We start from the raw sequence: 23,361 nt of genomic DNA, 5'->3' as shown, positions 1-23,361 counted from the left end.
GTTGATCTAATTCTTCAGGTTGTGTGTAAATCCATTGGGGAATGTGATTTTAGTGGTTTTCTCTGCTTCCAGTCTGCAAACTGAATAATTGTGACAAATAGATAATCCAGATGCTTTTTTATCTGGAATATTTAAAGGGTTGTTCTTTTGTTTTCAAAGAAAGAACAGTAAGGTGGTTTTCCCTTATAACTAATGCATCAAACAGGGAGACAATAGAGTAGTCACCAGAAAAATTATTACTGCAGGTAAGTACCATTTTGTGTCTGATGATACTTTTATCTGCAGAACAGATTTCAGAGCAACACACAACCCTTGGAGGAGGGTTGATAGATGGTTAGACAAAGAAATCATGCAGAGCGGACCTCGCGAAGCATCTGGCCCTGTACACCTTAGAATCCAGGCAGTAATGCTTGACAAAAGTATGCAGGGACGTACACGTCACTGCCTTGCACGTCTCTGAAATGGGGACGCTTCAGGCAAGGGCTGAAGTTGCAGAGTTGGCGGTGGTGGAATGAGGTATTATGCTTTATGGAGGATCTTCCTTGGCCAAACCAGAGCAGGTTTTGATGCAAAGGGTGATTCACCTCAAGAGAGTCGTTTTTCTGCACCGTTTTACTCTTCTTAGCACTGCAATATCCAACAAAGAGCTGGTCTCCAGGCTTAGATCCTTGCTGCTGTCAGAGAGAAGTTGTCTGCCTGCCTAGGTTTTAATCAATTCATCCGCTTTCCTTCTTCGAGGGATGGGGTGTGGCAAAAAAGGTTGGGAGGGTGATGGACTGACCCAGATGGAAAGGAGTCACCAGGTATGGCAAGAAAGCAGCCCTGGTTCTCAAAATCAACTTCTCGTGGTACAAAAAGGTAAAAGAAGGATGGTAGTAGAGACCTTGCAACTCACTGACCAGTCTGGCAGAGGAGATAGTTAACAAAAACACAGTTTTCAGGGTCAACATCCTCAAAGGAAATCTTCGACCCAAAGAAATCTTCTACCAAACTACTGGACCCATTTGAACCTCAAAGATGCTTATCTCACGGTGCCCATTTTTCCACTGCATTACCTTTTCCTTTCATTCCAGTGGTGGGCCAAACTTTCAAGTTCAGCTCTCTACCTTTCGGCCTGTTGTAAGTCCCTTGGTGTTTCACCAAGGTTCTGAAACCAGTGATAGAACGTTTGAGGGAGCCCGCTATGCACATGATAGTATATCTGGACAACATGCTGCTCATGGACAAATGCCCAAGTGCACTGTCATACCACCTACAAATGGCAGTACATCTCGTGCAGTGCATTGGGCTCGCAATCAATCAAGCGGAGCCAAGCCTAGTCCCTTCGCACTTCACCAACTTTCTGGGATTTGTGATTAATTTGGTGCCAGCTACGCTGAGCCTTCCTGCCAGAAAAATAGCCAAAATCCGGCATGACGTGAGGAGGACATTGATGAAACAGAGAACCTCTCTCCGCCAGATGGCAAGGATGGTCGGCCTGTTATCCTTAGTGCAATTGTGTGATCTGCAGAAGATGGACACTGTAGCGGTGGTCCGCTACATCGATCATCTAAGGGGGTGCACGGTCCAAGGCCCTCTCAGATCTGACCAATCATTTTTGGGAGCACTGCTTAGAGTACCATGTTTCGGTGACGGCAGAACACCTCCTGGGCTCCGCCAACCAAGTGGTGGACTGGCGCAGTCACCATCTCTGGAATTCGAGCCTGTGGAGGCTACTTCCGGCGATGTTTCAGGTCCTTTCTTCCCTCTAGGGGCCATTCACAATCGACCTGTTTATGTCCCAAATCGAATAACAAACAGTGTGGAGGGTCCAAGGGATAATTTAACGACCTGTCTACTCACTCCCCAAAACTAAGTACACAACAACAAAAGAGTAGACCAAGTCGAGAAACTGGTGTGTGTCTGAACAGGTGACCATGCAACAATTGGATATACATGCAGATGGTACCAGAGAGTGTCAAAGCTTAAAAAACACGCCATGTAGTTGAAGTAAACTTGCTACTGCTAACAAACAATCATATGTGATATGAGGAATAAATGAAAGTTGTGCTTATAAAAAGTCACATTATGTGACTTTTTATAAGCACAACTTTCATTTATTCCTCATATCACATATGATTGTTTGTTAGCAGTAGCAAGTTTACATGAAAGGTCCTGAAGAAAGCCGGGGTAGTTCCCCTGTAGGCTGAAACATGTCGACCACCTTGCTTAGCGCCACAGAGTAGTATCTTTCTTCAACTACATGGCGTGTTTTTTAAGCTTTGACACTCTGACTTTTATCTGGAAAATCTTTTAAGTCTTAGTAGTCAGTTTTTTTCACAATATATTATTTGAGCACTGCACTTTACTATCATTATTACATTGAGGAACATTGTACATAGAGTTTCTATGTTACCCTGGCACTAAAATGGCCATGGAAAGGTTTGAATATCTACCAATCCCCAAATGATGATTTTCCGCCAAATGGGTGGTCTGATGGGTTTTATTCAAAACCTCTGTAACTCAACAGTCTCTGGTACCATCTGCATGTATATCCAATTGTTGCATGGTCACCTGTTCAGACACACACCACTTTCTCGACTTGGTCTACTCTTTTGTTGTTGTGTATGTCCCAAATCGATCATCAGCTTGCCCAGTACTTTAACTGGACCCCGGACCCCGTAGCAGTGGTGACCGATGTTTTCCTGCAGGATTGGCCACTGGAGCAGGTATATGCCTTTCCCCCATTTGCCATGATTATGCGACCGACGGCTCCAATGCACAGGCAGAAGGCAGACATTGTGTTGATCACCCAGATGTGGCAGTCCCAAGCATGGTTTCCAGTTCTGATGAAACTTTCTTAGGCTTCTCCGACCCGTCAACACCAGTATCCTCATCATCTGCACGATCCAGCATGGAACCCCTATCACCTGGTGATTAGCGGCAACCTCCAGCTAATGGTGTGGAAGATTACGGGTCAAGATGGCAAGTCCCTGGCCTATTGAGACACGAACAGACCTCCTCACTCAAGCTTGGGCGGACGGCACCGTAAAGAGGTATCGTTCAGCCTGGTCTCAATGGGTGGTTTGGTGTCTGCAACAGAGTTTGGATCTCAAGGGGGCAGATACTGTTCACATCCTGAACTTCTTAGCCTCTTTAGCGGCAGAAGGAATGACCTACAGATGGGTCAACACTTTTAGATCTGTGATTTCCACCGACTACGCAGTGATTGCAGGTTCCAGCTTGGGAGAACATCCTTTGGTTAGGAAATTGCTCCACAGCATTAGATTATCCTTACTTTCAGAACCTAGATACTCAACCCTCTGTGACGTGACTAAGGTTTTAAACCTCCTGTCCTCATGGCCAAGCAACACAGACCTTTCCTGGAAATAGTTATCAGCTAAACCGGCCATTTTGCTGTGCTTGATTTCCTGTCGGAGGGAGTCAGATGTTAGAGCCCTAGATATTACAGGAAGATCTTTTACTCCGGACGGAGTTACCTTCCACGTCACAAGATGAACTAAGTCATTCCCAGGTTATTTCCTATCTGGCCTTCCCGGAGGAGCCCAAATTGTGTGATGATCTGTGCATCAAAGCCTACGAGACAATGACGCTGGAGCTTCACTCCCCATGGGGAGAAACAACTTTTGATTGCTTTGAGGAAAACTTTCCTAACAGTCCCCTCACTGAATCTCGCAAGATGGGTGAGGTGGATCATGCAGGAGGTGGGGATTGACACCAAGGTTTTTTGTGTGCACTCCAATTGTGGGGCAGTGGCCTCAAAAGCTTTTGCCTTGGGAGTCTGCCTGGAGGATATTCTGAATGCAGGTGACTGGCCTTCAGGTTCTATCTTCAAAAGTTTTTTTTTTAAACCTGTCTCCTCTATTGCGGCCGTGGAGGTGGATAAGCTTTAAACCAGCATAATCCTTGCCTCCGGGTCCTGACATTAGAATGAAAACTTTCCTAGATATAGTAACGGAAATTTTAAATTCTATTAAGGACTCTGAGACGAGGATTAACCCACCATCTCATGAATGATAACCCACCGGGGTATTGGACCGGTTTATTGGACTAAGTAAGACCTTCGTAGGTTGTTTGAAGTTTTGTATAACGATTTGCTGTATTGTCAGGCTTCACGGTTATTTGATTAAATGTCACCTGCTGTCATCGTTGGGGATGATGCTTCAGGGTTTATCAGAGCTCTTTAAATTACAGAAGTGAAAATATGTCACTGTCAGATTGGTCGCAGGAAGAAAAAGGGCAACTGACAAGGGACAATAAGGATTATGCTCCATGGCGGCTCCTGAGTGGATATGGACTTTGTTTACGACTTCATTGCTTCCCAAGGGTTATGACGTTTTCTGCTGGGTATTGTTTAACGTTAAAATGGTTGCTGAGCAATAAAATGAAGAAAAGACAGCATAATCCTCGCCTCCGAGTCCTTAATAGAATTGAAACTTTCTGTTACGATAGCTAGGACATTTTTTATTCCCCTTGCCTCTTACACTATTAGTTGAGTGGGGACCCCCTTTGCCATCTTAAACTAGGCTAGTTATTGCTTTGTTAGCCTGCAGTACTAATTTAGAGCATCTTGGACTAAGGAAAGGGCTTGCAATACATCTTCTATAATCTGATTTCTAATTCTCTTTTGATAAACAACCTCCAAAAAATAAATGGCATTAGGACTGGCGAAAAAGACTCTTTACACAACACGGTATGGGCGAAGTGATCACTGGGCCCTATATCTAGTTCTCTAAAGGTTTCCACCCGATAGAACTGGTGAACTGGAACCATCACATAATCAATAGGCAATTTACTATTACCATACTTTAATGTTTTCCCAGCAGGAATATCATCACGGCACCTACCATTTACATTAATTAAATTCAGTTCAATTAAACAGTGCAAAACCTTCGCATCTCCTACCCTAGAGCTTTCAAAACAGATGCATTCAAGGTTTTGACTGCTAAACACAATTCTTTCATAACCTCATCAAACTCTTTAAAGTCTGACTTTTCATTAAAATCCCCTCTTACCACCAACAAAACATCTGGAGAGTCAAGGAACAATTTTTTACATACTAAGCAGATTCAGAAGCTCCCACTCAGGCAGGGGGTGAGTTGGAGGGCTATATACATTTAGCCAGATCATTTGCTTTAACACCTTCGCATTGGTGTACAAGTCGATTAAACAAGCAAGGACAAACAGAGAGAGCAGTTATGATAAGGGCAGCAAAGATCCAGGCCAGGATTCTCTAACTTTGAGGCAAATTACTAGACAGATGACAGCAGTGCGTGCTTACACACACAGGCACACACACACAGGAGTAGTGTAAGATGTTTTGGGTGTAGGACATCAACGTCACTACTGCTAACCATGGAATATCTTTTCCACGTTTCGATCAAGCATTCAAAATATACAAATGCTACAACAACTGCCTGTGAACTTTGCTGACATAATCCCGACTGCATTTTCTGTTGTTTCTGGCTTCAGTTACTGTTTAACGGACTGAATACAAATTATAAACTAGAAGACAGCCAAAATACGGAAAAAGCTTTAAAAAATGTTTAAAAATACGATAGATGAAAAGTGATTATACAGAAAATCTAGCACAAATTAAACTAATGAAAGGTAGAAACGGCAAAAGAAGATCTCAAAGATAAAACATATTGGTCTTTAGTAAGGGAAATTAAAAAATGCAATGGTTCCTCTCAAGTGGTGCTACTTTGATGGCAACTTTAAGTGTAAGGAAACTGAAGTATGAATACCTGATAGTCCCACGCTTCTGCGTTTATCCCTGTACCACAGCCAGTTGGGTCAGAACATTTGGAGAACTGCTGATATATACTGTAGCAAGACACTTGTCCAGTTGAATTGTAAAATATGCCTGTGAAAGAGAACAATAAATGCTCAGTTGACTACTAAGCATTTTATTGGAATCCACCGTGTTGGGATAGACTTTGTTTTTTTTGTATTCAAATCATTTTTTATTAAGAAATAAAATAAAAGGAAGAACAAAAGAAAACAGCAAGTATAAACACACAGGTTCACCAATACATAGAATGAGTGACATACGTGATCTTAACAAAATCATGACAAATAAAAGCAGGGTAATACACATTTTCGTAATTTACATAGTGACGCATACCATGAGATCCGAATGTAACTACCAAATCAAACGAGTGCTACACAAACATAGCTATACAAACATACACTGTTGTATAAACAATGACCTTGTCCAGATTCCTGGATCTACATTCTCCATTTGTGCCCACAGTCTGTGCACTACATTGAGAGTAGTGCCGTTAGCGATGATGATTTCACCCTCGTACCCCTTCAGGTTCTATGGCAAAGTTATTATGAAGTATATAATAGTAAGTAAACTCCGCTTCACATTCAAGTATTACATATACCTACAATGCCTTACGGAGGATCAAATGAGAATGATGAAGCATCAAGAGAGTTCCAAAGCTTCTTATGGGACGCGCGCCATGGTGAGGAATGCAGAGCAGGATTGTCGGCTCCTCTTAGAAAGGATAACCATACTTGCCACATCTTGAAGGACACCTTGGAGGCGCTCTTCCATTTACATAAGACTACTTTACAGGCCAGGGTGAGCAGTAGGTCAAGCAATTGGCGGTCATGTACATTAACTAGGTTTGGGTCTAGGACACCCAGTAGGATATAGACAAATTCCCTTGCGGGCTTGATGCTGAAAATATGTTCTATGCAATCAAAAATTTTCTCCCAGTACTTTCCCAGGGATGGGCAGTTAAAAAGCATGTGGGCCAAATCCACTACAGCTGAATCACAATTCCATCACTTAGGGCTATCTCTTAGGTGGAGTTTAAAAAGCCTATCTGGCGTCCAGTACGTCCCGTTGAGTAACGTATTTGGTTTGTGATAATATTGGAGAAACTTTGTTCAAGAAAGCAGTAGTATGAATCGTGTCCCAATCAAATGTCAGGCCCGTAGAGTTGGGTTCCGCCTCCCATCGAGTCTCATTTCACCTGTGAGCTTTCCCAGGGAGAGGTAGGAGAAGTTTATATACTTTCGAGACAAAATGCCCCGCCGCCCTGATAGGTGTTATATGGGTCTTAAGCCATGGTTCACAGGGTTTAAGAGAGCGTGTTGATAAGAGTGCTTTTAGCTTCAGGAAGTCATAAAAGTCTATTGGTGCGAGTTGGTGTATGGCCTGGAGCGAGGAGAATGGTAGAGGGTGTATCCCATCATAAAGGTCACTCACCAAATTGACACCTTTTTTGGACCAATATTCCCAATGGATGGGGTTCCCCTTCGATTTTAAGTGAAGGAATACGCCACAAGACTACCAAGGTAGTTTTTTAAATTTTTAAACCAGTTTTGTGGGATTAATCAAGCCTTAAGAGGGCACATCTTGTGTTTAATAAGATGTATTTTGAGTGGGGAAGGTAGGAGAGGTCCATAGTGAGTAGGGCAGGAAGGGGAACATTGTCAGTGAGGGATCTCTCAACATCCAGCCACAGCAGGGTGTATGTCGAGTCTTCAATCAGCCATTATGCAGCTTGCTTACACAGGAACGCAGTTTGATAATTTCTGAAGATGGGGAGACCCAGGACGCCTTTTTCTTCAGATAGCTGTAGCTTCTTCATTGATATCCTAGGCTTCTTCCCCTGCCTCAGGAATGTACCAAAAAGCGTATCAACCTTGTGTAAGAAGTCATCTGAAAAGGTCATTGGCAACATACTTGCCAGGTAGTTTACCAGTGGAGTCACCATAATTTTCAGGGTTTCCGCCCTACCCCACCAAGATAGGTACTTAGGAGACCACCCATCTAGTAATTTGGATATTTTCTTTAGGGTTAGGTTTTCGTTAATGCGTAATGTAGAAATTAGGTCCTTATCAAATTCCAACCCCAGGTACTTGACACAACCCGTTTGCCAAGTTAAACCAGAGGCCCCTACCACCTCCCTATTCCCTTGATTATTTAACAATTTAACCTCCGTTTTATCCTTATTTAATTTATACCCTGACACCTTCGAGAACTCCTCAATAGTAGCCATGAGGGCCGGTATAGCCTCCTCCGCTTTTTCCAAAACGACTAGAACGTCATCCGCATAGGCAGTTCGTTTTATTGTACAATCTTTAAAGGGGATTCCTGAAATGTCCTTATTGCTCCGTATGTGGTGAAGGAATGGTTCAATTGCCAATAGGAATAATGAAGGGGAGAGGGGGCACCCCTGTATGGTACCTTGCTGTAATCGGAATGATGAGGAGAACGAACCTCCCGCTCTAACTCTAGCCGAGGGGCAGAAATAAAGGGACATAACCATCTTCGTGAAGGACGTTCCTAGATTAAATTTATTTAGCACTGCCTCCAAATATGTCCAGTCCACTTTGTCGAACGCCTTTTCGGCATCGAGCGTGATTGCTGCAGTAGGGGTGGTAATAAGCTTCGCCTTTTCAAGTACATGGGCTAATGTCCTAGTATTATCACTGGATAGCCTGTATTTCAAGAAACCTGCCTGGGAGGGGTGGAAAAGTTTGGGCCGAACTTTCTGGAGGCGGTTGGCTAAGATCGTGGCTAAGAGCTTACAATCCAGATTAACAAGCGAGATAGGTCTATAGTTTTTAGGGAGTGTTGGATCTTTCCCATCTTTGGGCAGGACGGCAATGATAGCCTCGGATAGTGTGCCTCTCGTCTCCCCTGTGGTATGGATTTCCTGAAACAGGTGTAGGAGTGGATGTGATAGGAGAGAGGAGAAGCATTTATAGAATCTAGAACTAAACCCGTCCGGTCCGGGGCCTTTCCACATTTTAGCGATTTGATAGCCTTTTCAATCTCCTGGATCGTGATTGGGTTATTAAGGTCGGTTTGGTCAGCAAGGGAGAGAGACGGTAGCTCACATTTCCCTAAGTAGTCCTTAATCTTGGTTTCCTCTACCTCTGTATTTTTGGCATAGAGACGCTCATAAAAGTCTTTAAATATATCCGCGATCTTGACAGGGTCTGAATGGGCCACTCCAGATTTGTCTTGAATGGAATTTATCGTATTTTTCTGTACCTTAAATTTGAGATAAGCTGCCAAACTTTTCCCAGCCTTATTTGATTCACACAGCTTAAATCGTTTCCTCCTATTCAGCCATACTCCTGCTCTTTCACTTACTATTTTGTTATACTCATATTTTTTATTGGCCAGCTTATTCAGTGTATCTTCCTTTCTATCAAGCAGGTGTCTATTCTGTAAGGCAGATATTTACCTTTCTAGTTTTTCTAGAGTCTTATTTTGATCCTTGTTCATAGCAGATCTAATTTTAATAATCACCCCTCTGAAAGTACTTTTTAATGCTTCCCAACGTGTCAAATCAGTGGTGTCCCCCCTATTATGTTCCAAGTATTCTTTAATAGCAGTTTCAATGGTGGACCGATGCTGCTCCTTTTCGAGTACCTCCTCATTGAACCGCCAAATCGATTGGCGGATAGATGGTTTCACATTGGAGATGGATAGTGATATACATGAATGGTCAGATATAACCCTCGGCTCTATTGTCGTCTCTTCTATTCTAGGGATGGCATTTTTTGTGATAAATAGGTAGTCAATACGGGAAAACGAGTCATGTGGAGACGAGTAAAATGTGTATTCTCTCCCATCAGGGTTTTGCAGCCGCCATGAGTCCACTAGGTTAAACCGGTTACAAAGGTTAGTGAAGGCTTTGTGAGACCTATTGCTACGGAAGGTGCATCGGGAGTCTCTATCAAGAGTCAGATCAAAGGGTAGATTGAAATCTCCTGCAAGAATGTGTACAGCTGAGTCAGGGATAGTGCCAATTTGCTTCGTGAGGTCTGACCAAAATTTTAAATCGCATGTGTTCGGAGCATAAACATTCGTAACATAAAATTCAGTGTAATCTTTGAGCAACTTGGTTGTGACCCACCTCCCCTTGGTGTCAGCCGTGGAGGAGAGTAAATCAATATTGGATTTTTTAGCTATTGGGTTAAGACGCCATTTTTCTTGCCAACTGCTTCCGAACCTGTTACTTCGATATAGAATTTGTTCCTAAGTGTATTAAATTGTTTAGCATCTATTTTAGATTCCTGCAGTAGGACAATATCTCCTTTTTGCCTGCGTAAGTAATCTAGGATTTTCTGACGTTTGACAGGTTGATTAAGACCTTTAACATTGAGGGAGAGTATTTTCAGGTTATCTACTCTCGTTACTCCAAGGGATGTGTCAACTGTGGATATTGGCATGGACATATATTGGAAGATCAAATCCAGTCAGATATACAGAGTACCCGTAGGGTCTGCGACCGTTCCAGGCTAGAGTACAACAGTGTTTACACAATGTAAGTGTGGAAAGCAACACCTGTACCTGCAATATCAGAGTATCAATAGGGATGAGACCAGTGTTAACCGTAGAGCAACAGAGAACGACTTCAAGGTATTGACAGTGTGAACACCCTGACCTTGGTATGCAGCAAATAATAAATACAGACAAAGCTGTGCACATTACAATTATGCGGGATACAACGCAGACATCAACATATGGAGCATAGAGAGCTTTGCTAAAGATACATGAGAACAGAGATCTACATAGGTAAAGGATACTCATTTAGAACGAGAAGCAGCTGCGGAGTCCAGCGTCGTCGTATCCATATTTAGGTCTTCTGGACCATCCAGGAACTTTTGAGTCTTATCGGGTCCGTGAAGATCTGAGGAGATCCTTGAATAAGCACCCGAAACTTTGCTGGGCCTATGAATCCGAATTGGTGGCCCAGTGACCGTTACCTCGGGCGAAGAGCAAGAAAGGCCTTCCTCACATCAACAGTCTCCTTACTATAATCCTGCGAGATGAAAAATGTGCTGTATTTCCATAGAATGCGGTTATTTTTCCGCACGAAGGATAATATTTGTTCCACATGCTGGTATCTCAGGGGTTTGCAGACGATGGGTCTGGGACCTTTTTGATTCGATGTGTTCCTGCCTGGAACTCTGTGTGCCCTGTCAAACTGAAGCGGCTGATGAAAGGTGAGATTGGTTGCTTGCAAGAACCACGATTCCAAGAAGGAAACACATGAACTGTAGGCTTCCTCTGAGCCTTCCGGTATGCAAAATATGCGGAGATTTCCCCTTCGATTCCTATCTTCCAACTCGGATAGTCTCCTTGTCATCTGATCTGAAGATATAGTAAGGCTTGATTTCTGTGTCTTCTAGACGACTAATCCTTGATTCCGTTTCAGTAAGCCTAGAGTTGGTGTCTCGTATATCCTGCCTGATAGCCACGATCTCCTCCTTTGTGGACTTTGCCAGGTCACGCACCTCCTCAAGTTTGTTTAATATGATCTCCATGGTATTGCTAACGTCTTTCTTGCCTTTGATAGGCGATACTGGGTTCGGAGGCTCAGCCTTGAGCCTCTTAAGATTTTTTGTTGTTTCTTTGTCCCCCATGGTGGTACTCGCCGTGGATGTGTGATCGGTGAGAATTCGGGTCAGGAAATGTGATTGCGCCACTAGGTGCAGTCAGATTGCGCTGTTCACTTGCGCCAGTAGGTGCCATCCAGAACTTTGAAGAAGCAGATGTAAGAATCACCGCGACAGTATTGATAAGTATCCTATCCTATCTAGTGGTAACAAGCAGAGCCATCTATAAGGAATTAGGTGTTACAATTAGGAATTAGGAATTAGGTGTTGGCAGTGGCATTGATCCAGCGGTCAGGCGAACCCAGCATGAGGCTCGTCTCAGCAAGTTAGTTGCACCCCCATGTGCTGTGTTGTGAGCTATTTTAGCTTGCTTGCTTCTCTCACTCCGCTTTTCTGTGCTATGTTGTGTCTCATTCTGCGTAACATGCTCCTTTGGTAGGATTGTGTAGTTTGTCTTGTGCGCACTGTTATGCCCGGTCGCTAAGTAATCAGTTCCCATTCATGTGCGGTGTCTGGGCTTGATCTGTTTGCCTGCCTGTTTTACTTGCCACGCTTGCACAAGATCCTATCCAGTCGCGCTCATGTTCATCCTGCTCGCAATTCCACTCTTTGATGATTGCCTTCTGCCTCTTGTTTACCTGTTTGCCTGTTTTCCGCTAATTTACTGTTTGTACTGCATTACACTGCTTTACACTGCATTACACTGCATTAAAATCAAGTTGCCCTTCGTCAGCCATCGCAGTGTTGCCCATCTTCATTCCACCCAGGCGCTCAATCATTGCTTCCTCACACTCTCATACATGTACTGTCCTTGAAACTTGCTCTTTTGTCTCCCATGCCTCAGTGAGCGTCACGTTGCCAGGCTGGGAAGTGGCCAGAAATTCGCCAGGAAATTGCTGTTCTGCGTCCCCTTCGAGCATTATATACAGACAGCAGTAGGCAGCATTGGGTCGTGGAGACACAGTTTTTATCTTTAGCGCACCCTCTAGGCAGCCACATTAGGTTTTGGAGACTCGTTTTTATTCTAGTAGCTCCCTAGGCAATATTAGAGATCCTTAAGGCTTGGAGACTCGTTTAAACACGATACAGTTCGATAATGCACCCGCCATTTTGAAGAGCCCTCCACACATATGACAATGATGAGACACCAGGGCCACCGAAATATCCCAGCGCTAGTTCAGCGGCAGCGCTAACACCTGATCGCTACTGTAGATTCATTTCACGTTTGGAGTCAGTGCGAGGAGACCTGTGCCTATATCCGTCACATATTGGTCGATTTATTTGAAAGTTCGGTCGCGCCTGCCATTTTGTAGGCGCCGTGTGTTCGGAGCTTCAGAAGCCGACACTAGAAAGCGGTGGGCAGCGCGTATAACTTTGCACTTACTCTGTGGTCTCGGAAGCCTAGTTGTGCGGGTAGGCAGTCAGCAGCCACGGTATCGGCAACTGCAGGTGCCGCGGGAGCTCCGCACTTCTCTCATTATCGGCAGCGTTCAGAGGCCGGAGCTCTCACATGGTTTTCCACGTAGGAACCTCGCAGCTTTCCAGGAGTCAGCCACGAGTAGGACCCACACTTCCGACCTTCGAATCTGTCCTCAGGGCCGATTTTGAAGCAGTTTAAGGGTTTCCAAAAGCTTATAGAGCTGGTTGCCACGGGAGGAGTGAAGCTCTACGCCGCCATTTTCTCCGGCGTCCAAACCCCCCCCCCCCCCCCCCCAACCCCCTTGGGATAGACTTTGTATCTAACAAACAAAGTTAAGGAATAAGCAGATTTTAAAGCTGTAAGTTATATTTTTTAACCAGACAATGATGCATTTCTGTAGATGTAAGTTGGTAAATCAGAAGTTCTAAATGATTCAGGGGCTCATGCATCAAGCCTTTTCCCATTCGCAAAAGGGCCGATTCGCAGAAAAGGCCCTTTCCTATGCATGTAGGTTTTGGCATCCACAATTTAGGTAATCGCAATTTTTTGTGATTACCTAAATTGCAATGCATGTAGCCTTTCCTAAATGAGAACTGTGCATTTAGGATGGTACCAAGTTGATGGTAATATGTGCATGCTTTGAAAAATGCTCAAAAGTGTCATGTGGTGCACGCTTTACATGTGCACACATACCTTTTCTTGTGGGGTGCTTCAGGGGGGCCTTAGGTCCCCAGGCACCCTTGGATTTGCATTTGCTATTTGCGATTACCAATTTGGTAATCGCAATTAGCTAATGTTCCTATGGGCCTGTTCACAATTTTCGAATCGCTTTTAGGTAATGTTAAAAAAATCACATTTCTTTGTGTGATTCCTACATGCTTAGCATTTTGCGATCCCAAATAGCGAATCAGTAAAATTCGCTATCTGGGAATTGCAAAATGCGGGCTTGATGCATGTGCCCCTCAGTTTTTATCGGCTATCATAATTAAATAACACTGTGTGGCAGTGTGATTGGTTACAAAATATTAGGTCAGCAAAATTAATTTTTTCCACAAAATGTCATGAAAATTTCAAGCAAACATGATCCCCACAAAAAAAAATAATTCTGATATCTCCTGTGACTTTTTCTTTCCCGTGAGGACACACCGTCCGCTCATTAAAAAAAAGTCACTTGCGATACAAGAGACTGGTTTAAGCAGAAAAACGCCTCTCAGCAGGGAACTATCAGTGCAAATCAGTTTCCCATAGACAAAACTTATACAGAACTCAAAAAATTCACCGGAATAATGAATATATTGTCACTGCCTAGCAGCAATCTCATGGGCATAGGCAACAGCCCGGCAGGAGTGAATCAAATCAAGCTAGATAAAATGAAGTTTTGATAGCTTTGCGCCATAACCTCGTCCACAAGATCTAGTTGCATTTTCAATATTATATACAACTAAGTGATAGTTGTTGCTTATTTATCTTATGCAATTTACATCCATTGACAAAGCCAATAGTCCTGGCTTGTTGTAGGTGTAATGTTACTCGTTGTGTTATATGTCTGGATGAATGGACAGAAGCGGCAAAATACCAGTGGGGCAGCCCACTATGCTAAGCACAGACGCCCTTAATTACAGCGGCCACGCCCCTCTGAGAGACCCCCTAGTTTTTTTTTCCACTTAAAGCCCTGCTTACTGGTGAATTTTGTAGCATATTAATGGTGCACAAAGATTTAATACCATCAATAGAAGCAGTTTTCAGTTGGCCACGAGGAGGAAGAGTCCCTCAGATTGAGCATGGATAAGCGCCAGGGCCTCAAAGTATCATATCAACCAGGAAGCCAAAACAATCAATAATTATCAAATACCATCTATAATACTTAAGAGCCTGCAATCCCTGTATAAAAGTCCATCTCTAATTTCCTAATTAGAGGCAACTTGTGATGCACCTAGTTGCCTACAATAAAGAAAGTGTAATAACTTAAAGCATTTGAGTTCTGATATTAAAATGTCTGCCGAGGGGAAAGGCAGGCAACACAGTATACTTAAAGCTGCACTTCACTATCTTAAATGGTAAAACGGGAGATTTCACATCTACATTCCAGAGCTCCTGGGAGAAGGAATTTGGTAGAACGATGTTGTGCCCTGAAGGTGGCACTAGGACCCTGCAAGGCAAGGGTCGGGGACAAGGGACACCGGACACCACATCCGGTCAGGGGAGGGATCAGGGGGCGGACGGGGAAAGGACCTCAGGGCGAGAGGTCGCAAGATGAGGAACACGGTATGACCTACGCTGATGTACACAATAAAGGTACCTGTATATAACCACGACGTCTGGTGTGTTCTGTGGGTTCGGGAACACGACATCTGGCGACGAAGGAGGGATCGAGGTCCGGCGTGCAGGAATCGCGATTTAAAACCAGGAGCCCACCCTGGATCGCGTCGTGGTCAAGAGGAAGAGTGAAGCGCCATCAGAAGTGTCTGCAGCGACGTGGGAGCCCACCCCGATCGCCGCGAGTGAAGAAACAACCGATCCGGTAAGCGCCCAGCAAAAAGAGCGCGAACGTTAAAATAACTGAAAAGCTCGCGAGAGTCTCGGCAGCCATATTGGGGCCAGGCGCTAGAACCAATAAGAAGAAAAGTCAGCGCGGCGGCCATTTTGAAGTCAGGCTGCATTGCGATTGGCCGCGAAGTCCCGCGAGAAGACAGCGGCCATCTTAGAGACAGGCATTTAAGCCAATAGGAGCCCAGAACGAGCGCGGCGGCCATTTTAAGGCCAGGCACAGCGCGAAGAGGAGGAAAAGTTGCCCAAAGGTGAATAAAAGCACTGGCAAACACAAAGAAACAAAGGGAAAAGACTGGACCAACAGAAAATAAAGGAACAAAGAGCAAATAAAGATCACCAAAGAGATAAAGAAGGGTGAAATAAAAAAAAAGTTGGCCAAAGGTGAATAAAAGCACTGGCAAACACAAAGAAACAAAGTGGAAAAGATAGGGCTAACAGAAAATAAACGAACAAAGAGCAAATAAAGATCACCAAAGAGGTAAAGAAGGGTGAAATAATAGAGACAACAAAATACAAGGAAAAGAAACAAGACAAAGAACAAAGGAAGGAGTGCAAATGGCAGACCCAAAACCAAGTGCTCAATATAGGAGGCCACTACCATTTAGCTTATCTGAACCACAGACTGGGATCAGATGGGAAAAATGGGTTAGACGCTTTGAAAACGACATCGACGCAACTGATGTCACAGCGGCCAAGAAGCGAGGACTGTTCATAAACTTAGTTGGAGACGAGATTGAGGATTTGCTAGTGACACTGCCAAAAGAAGAAATTGACACATATGACAAGCTAAAGACGTGTCTAGCGGCCAAATTTGACCCTCAAAGGAACGTGGACTTCGAGAGGTATAGCTTCATGATCGCGTTCCAACAGGCAGAGGAGTCCCTGGATGATTTCGCAACAAGGCTGCGGAAACTGGTCACCCATTGCGAATTCGACAATGAGCAGGCAATAAGGCTGCGCATTATTGAAGGATGCCGTGACACAGAGTTTAGAGCCAGGGTACTAATAGAACCAATTTCCCTGGAGAACATCCTCGCACTAGGAAGGGCGGAAGCAAGAGCGACTGCCCACGCAAAAGAGATGGAACGAGGCAAAGCAAGAGGGGGAGAACAGATACAACGAATGACAACTAACAATCGTTCAGGAAGCTGGAGGAAAGACAGAGGAGATCAGGCAGTGAAGAAGCAACAGGAGGGGATTTGTTACAGATGCGGACTGGAGTTTCCGCACAGAGGTCAGTGCTCAGCATTCGGCCAGATATGCCGAAAATGCAACGGGCGGAATCACTACACCAGCGTGTGCCAAGGGACACAATTTAGAAACGACCGGGGAAGACCTGGAAGAGCACGGATGCCAACAAGCAGACACATCAGGCATGTGGAAGCGGGAGTGAGAAGCTCGTCTGCAGAGTCAGGACAGGAAGGTGAGGAAGAAAGAACAGAGCGGCTGTACCTCATGACAGATGTCACCGCAGAATCAGACGACGAGGAAGAGGAAAGTGAAGAAAGAATATGTCTGGTGGACAAAAATAAAATAAAAAAGACTGAATCGGTGACCATCAATGTAGGACCACACGAAACGAAGTTCGTCCTGGACAGCGGGGCGACGTGCAACATCATAAGCGTCTCAGAGTACAAAAAAATGAAGGTGCAACCAACCCTGAGGCCATCGAGAGTACAAGTATTCACGTGGGGGGCGAAGACACCAGTAATCAACTTGGGAAAATTTAAATAAGAACTGCAATACAAGGATCAAAGGCTGAGAGAAGAAATACACGTGCTAAAAGGGGACATCCCCGCACCATGCCTCTTGAGCAACGTCACGGCCCAGGTAATGGGGCTGATAGAGATGACGTTCAACATGTCTGACAGGAAGAGCATTCTGAGAGAATACCCCAAACTGCTAAAAGGACTGGGAAAACTAAAGGGACGACAGATAACGCTGCACATTGATGAGACGATCAGGCCAGTTGTACAACACCACAGGAGAGTGCCCATACATCTGTAGCCACAAGTGGCAGAAGAACTGGAAGAGCTACTAAAACAGGACATAATAGAGCTCGCAGATGGTCCGACACCATGGGTATCACCAATAGTAACAGCCCCAAAGAAAGACAAATCAAAGATAAGAATCTGTGTGGACATGAGGATCCCAAATAAAGCAATCGAGCGAGAGCAACATCCTGGACCACACCTGGACGATATGATTAGCTGTCTCACAGGCACGATGAGGTTCTCAAAACTGGATCTATGCAAAGGGTATCACCAACTGGAACTAGACCCTCAGTCGCGATACATCACGACATTCTCCACTCATCTAGGCCTGTTCAGGTACAAGCGCCTGAGCTTAGGGATCTCATCCGCAGCAGAAATTTTTCAAGAGGCAATACGACAAATAATAAGACCGGTCAAGAGCAGCCTAAATTATAGCGACGATATTCTGGTGTTCGGAAAGTCAGACGAGGAGCACGACCAAGCACTCCGAGAAGTGTGCTCGCAACTAGAGAATGAGGGTCTGACACTCAACGAAGAAAAATGCGAACTAGGGCGAAGCGAACTCGTATTCTTCGGCCACATCTTTTCCAAGAGAGGAATGAGGCCGGATCACAGCAAGGTGGAGACCCTAGAAAAGGCGAGGAAGCCCACAGACGTGGCGGAAGTAAGGTCTTTCCAAGGGCTAGCAAGCTACTGCGCGCGCTACATCAAAGACTTTGCCACTGTAAGTGCACCACTAAGAGAGCTGACAAAACAAGGGCCGAGCTTCATGTGGACAAACGAGTGCGACAAAGGGTTCGAGGAAATAAGGAAAGCTGTGACAGCGGTGGATCACCTAGCCTACTTCGACCCCAAACTGTGCACAGAGCTAACTGTGGATGCGAGTCCCGTCGAACTAGGAGAAATCTTGGCACAGCATCAACCCGGAAAAGACTCCCCAAGAAACATTGTGGCATATGGGAGCAAGAGTCTGTCAGACGTTGAGAAGGGATATTCCCAACCAGAGAAGGAGAGTTTGGCAGTGGTATGGGCCTGCGAACATTACCACATGTTCATATACGGGAAGCCCTTCAAAATCATAACGGATCACCAGGCGCTGATAACGATATACGGCAACCCAAATGCAAAAATACCGCCAAGGATAGAAAGATGGGGGATCAGATTAATGGATTACAACTTCAAGATAATCCACGAGCCCGGAAAAGAGCAAAATCCAGCCGACTATGTGTCATGGCACCCTTTACCAAAGAAGTCGGAATCTACGACAATGGCGGAAGAATACCTCAATTTCGCACTGAAGCTAAGTACGCCTGCAACAATAACACTAGAAGAACTAGAGCACAAAACAAAAAAAGACAACACCATGCAGGAGATCATGAAGATCACCAAAACACAACGCTGGAGACATGTAAACGTCAACACCAGCGTAGAAAGAGGAGTAGACAAGGAGGAGCTGCTGGCCTTTAAAAGAATCAACGAAGAACTATCTGAAAGTGGCAAAGGGATAATAATGAGAGGCACGCGGATTGTAATGCCCAGGACCCTGAGAAAAAGAACAGTAGAGCTAGTACACGAATCACACCGGGGCATGGTAGCCACAAAAAAGATGCTGCGGGAAAAGGTGTGGTTCCCAGGACTAGACAGCATGGTGGAAGAGACAGTGACACACTGTCATGTCTGCCAAATAACGGGCCGCCGTCTAAACCAGAACTGCTGCAAATGTCCCCGCTACCAACAGCGGTGTGGACGGAGCTGGCAGCAGACTTCTACGGCCCCCTGGAAACAGGAAGCTACCTGCTGGTGATCATAGATGAGTATTCAAGGTTCCCCATAGTGAGACCTGTATCATCAACCTCAGCAAGCGCGACACTACCAGTGCTAGACGATGTTCTTGCAGCGTGGGGCTCATCGCAAACACTTACAACAGACAATGGTTCACCATTCTCAGGGGAAGAGTTCAAGAAATTTATGGCATACCTGGGAATAAACCACCGGCAAATAACACCACTGTGGCCGCAAGCAAACGGGATGGCTGAGCGGTTCATGGGGACCATCAAAAAGACAGTACAAAGGGCAAAATTGACACAGATATCGATTGGCCAGGCCCTATGTTAAGTACTAAGGGACTATCGAAATACCCCGCACAGCTCCACAGGAAGGTGTCCCGCTGAGTTGGTGCTAGGGCGTGTAAGCAGAACAAGACTGCTGCAAATAAAAGAAGGAGAAAAGGCAGAACATAAAGACATTGCCAGAAGAGACCAGGAACAGAAAGAAAAGATAAAGAGATACGCCGATCAAAGAAGGCACGCGGCAAATGGCAAAATAGAGGAAGGAGACATGGTGCTTGTGAGGCAGCGGCAAGCAAGGAAGTCAGACAGCGCTTTCTCCAAAGACCCGCTGAAGGTAACAAAAATAAATGGACCAATGATCACAGCATCAGCAGGTCAGCACCATGTTACAAGGAACAGCTCTCACTTCAAAGAACTGAGAACAAAAGAAGAAGACGGGCCAAAGCAAGAGCAGGCAGGAGACGCGACACAGGCGGAGCAACCAACAGACGCCAGAGACCAGCGACCAAGAAGGGAATGTAAAAAGACAAAAAGACTGATTGAAGAGATGTAAGGAGGCGGAGATGCAGGAACAGACGTACGAGATCTCTCTCTCTCTCTCTCTCTCCGTCACGAGACATGGAGCTAAGGACAAGCAAACTTTGTTTACAAGAAAGGGGGAGATGTCGTGCCCTGAAGGTGGCACTAGGACCCTGCAAGGCAAGGGCCGGGGACAAGGGACACCGGACACCACATCCGGTCAGGGGAGGGATCAGGGGGCGGACGGGGACAGGACCTCAGGGCGAGAAGTCGCAAGATGAGAACACTGTATGACCTACGCTGATGTACACAATAAAGGTACCTGTATATCACCACGACGTCTGGCGTGTTCTGTGGGTTCGGGAACACGACAAACATGAGATTAGGATTAGTTGAGGAGATAATGGTGTGATAATGGTGTGAGCTAAGAATGCTGCCTCCCATGTAGGAGGCAGGGAACCGCTCTTGAAGATCCTCCATCGAAGGCTACACACATCGGAGCGCCTCGAAAGAAATGTGGGAGGAGCTGATTTTGCAGGAGGGGATGTGAGGTAGAGAGGACTCTGACCCATGTGTTGTGGTCTTGTCCCAGACTGTTAATGCCGCAGTCCTAAAGATTGTCAAGCATTGAACTAATCACTGGATTAACTCAAGCTACAATACCCCGAAGTGATATTGCTGGGTCCCCCAAACAGAAGCCAATCCCTTGAACTGTAATGGGGATCATCGCAGATCCCATCTGCTACTGTGGTGAACCCTATGAATGGAAAATCTCTCCAAAGTTGCAAGAGGTGAAGAAAGAATTTCCTTAACAAACGTTTTCTTTAGCACTGACTATAAAGAACTCACTTGCTCACTGAGACAACAAGCACTGAAAATGTTAAATGGAGCAAAACTAAACTGCTATTACTCCACAATTCGATAGGAATCAAATGATTTCTCGAGATCCTACTGGGTATGGTCTCCAGAAATGAAAGTGTGACCTAGCTAAAATACTACTAGGATCCAAGTTGAAGGCAGCATATGTGGAAAGACACTAAGGGGAGGGGGCATATTGGGGAAGGTGGGAGAGGGAAAGTTTGTTTTTTCTCCAACATCTAACTGCTTTCTGGTGTGTTTAATTTTGCACTAGAGATGCAATTCTTTTTTCTTCATGTTTACAAACATCCTAATCTCTTTCATATGAAACAGCAACACACCAAGGATTTAGGCATTTTGTGGGAAGGATGATTTTGCGGCCATAATCTGTAAATAATAAAGTACACCTACAGTACATTTTAATACTGGAAGTCGCCTTGGCATTCTTTGACCTTATAAAGGAATTTGCCTTCTGTGTGTCTGTGACACACCTGGTACCAACCTCCGCAAGCCCACAAAAGGTCTATATCAACCTGTCCATAAGATGTTAGTTTGTGGCAGCTTAGAATCTGGGGTACTGAAGAAAAATAAGACCTAAACATTCATTCAATCTCCATCTAAGTAGTGAATGAGATGTCCAAGCCAACCTCAGCTTTATAATGAACCTGCAGCCCACACACCTTCTGTGATACTGGCGCAGAGAGAGTGCATGAGATTTTATTTGGGTCAGGCCACCGGTGTAAACCAGAGATGCGCACCTAATATATTAAACAAAGCATAAACAATGCAGTCAACGGGTATCATTTTTACAATCGTACACGGAATAAAATGTAAACATTTTCCAAACAGCTGTCGGACGCATGGCTGAGCCGAAAAGGTATCATTGTCCCAATCTATAAAGATAGACAATTCTCCCGGCCCAAAACCATGCAGATCAATCACTTTAATGGACACTGAAGCGAAGATTTTCACCAGCACGATTCTGAAAAATATCCATGAGTGTGAAGGCGAGGAAGGCATCATTCCCTTGTAAAGCGGATTCATTGTAGGGCTTTCTACTATCGATAAGTTTTCATCGCAGGTTCCAGTCCATCAAGGAGGGGGTCTGTCGAAGAGCCAGGTCTTCAGGTTTCTTGCGTATATGGGGAGCATTGTTATCTGTCTGAGGTGGAGCGGAAGGTCGTTCCAGGCTCTGGCCGCGCGTAAGAAGGCGTGGCCTCTCGACCTGGTCTTTCTGGTGAGGGGGAACAAGGCATAGGAGAGATGGGCTGATCGTAGGGTCCTTTGGGGTGCGAGGAATTTAAGTCAGCTGTTCAGGTATGCTGGTCCCGTGTCGTGGAGGGCCTTGTGAACGTGGGTTAGCATCTTGAAGGTGACTCTAGCTTCGATGGGGAGCCAGTGGAGTGTGCGCAGGTGCTGGGAGATGTGGCAGTGTCTTGGCAGGTTGAGGGTCAGTCTTGAGGCGGTGTTTTGGATGTTCTGTAGCTTGCGGTGAGGTTTTTGTTTAATCCGGCATAGAGTATGTTTCCATAGTCGAGCCTGATGGTGACCAGGGCATGAGTGACGGTCTTTCTGTGTTCGAGGGGATCCATTTGAAGGTCTTACATAGGAGGCGGAGGGTGTGGAAGCAGGAAGACGAGTCAGAGTTTATCTGGCGGTCCATTTTGAGCTCTGAGCCCAGGATGATTCCCAGGTTGCGTGCGTAATCTGTGGGGGTGGGCGGGCTTGCTTCAGACGGCGGGGGCCACCAGGTGTCTTTCCAGGCATCGGGGTTTAGGCCCGAGATGAGTACTTCCGTTTTCTTGGTGTTTAGTTGTAGGCAGCTGTTTTTCATCCATTTGGCGACTGCTTCCATGCCTTCTCGAAAGTTGCGTCTAGCGGTGTTGGGTTCGTTGGATAGGGAGAGGATGAGTTGGGTGTCGTCTGCGTATGACACAATGTTGAGTCCGTAGGTTCTGACGATGGGGGCGAGCGGAGCCATGTAGACGTTGAAGAGCGTAGGGCTGAGGGAGGACCCCTGGGGGACTCTGCAGGTGGTAGGTGTAGGGTCCTAGAGAAAAGGGGGGAGCCTGACCCGCTGCGTTCTGCCAGAGAGGAAAGAGCGGATACAGTCGAGGGTCTTGTTTTGGATCTCTGCGTCGTGGAGTCTGCGTATTAGGGTGCAGTGAGAGACTGTGTCGAACGCCGCTGAGAGGTCGAGGAGGATGAGGACTGCTGTTTCTCATTTGTCCAGGAAGGTACGGATGTCATCTGTTGCAGCGAGGAGGGCGGTTTGCGTACTGTGTTTTTTTCCGAAGACTGATTGGGAGGAGTTGAGGATGTTGTGCTCTTCGATGAATGTGGCGAGTTAGCGGTTGATTGCTTTCTCAATGACTTTTGCTGGGAACGGGAGCAGGGAGATGACTCTGTAGTTTTTAGGTCAGTGGGGTCTGCCGAGGGTTTCTTCAGGAGGGGTTTGATCTTCGCGTGTTTCCAGTCGTCAGGGAACGGGGTGGTTGCCAGGGAGCAGTTGATGATGTGGCAGAGCAGGGGTGAGATGGTGTTGGTGGCTCTGTTGAAAATGGGGTGGGGC

At 45.5% G+C, this 23,361-nt stretch overlaps 1 protein-coding gene across 3 annotated transcripts in view; it reads right to left on the bottom strand.

The window, feature by feature from the left end:
* DPP7 (dipeptidyl peptidase 7) overlaps positions 1-23,361 on the bottom strand; it is a 1,731,842-nt gene that overhangs the window by 406,846 nt on the left and 1,301,635 nt on the right. For all 3 annotated transcript variants that reach the window (XM_078642039.1, XM_078642041.1, XM_078642042.1), the window contains exon 8: positions 5,748-5,866. In XM_078642039.1, the coding sequence (XP_078498165.1) occupies positions 5,748-5,866 (119 nt within the window). The remainder of the gene's footprint in view (positions 1-5,747; positions 5,867-23,361) is intronic.

The sequence above is a fragment of the Lissotriton helveticus genome, chromosome 5_1 (assembly GCF_964261635.1).
Source record: "Lissotriton helveticus chromosome 5_1, aLisHel1.1, whole genome shotgun sequence".
In the NCBI taxonomy this organism is placed as follows: domain Eukaryota; kingdom Metazoa; phylum Chordata; class Amphibia; order Caudata; family Salamandridae; genus Lissotriton; species Lissotriton helveticus.
This window is presented reverse-complemented; position numbering and strand designations above follow the sequence as displayed.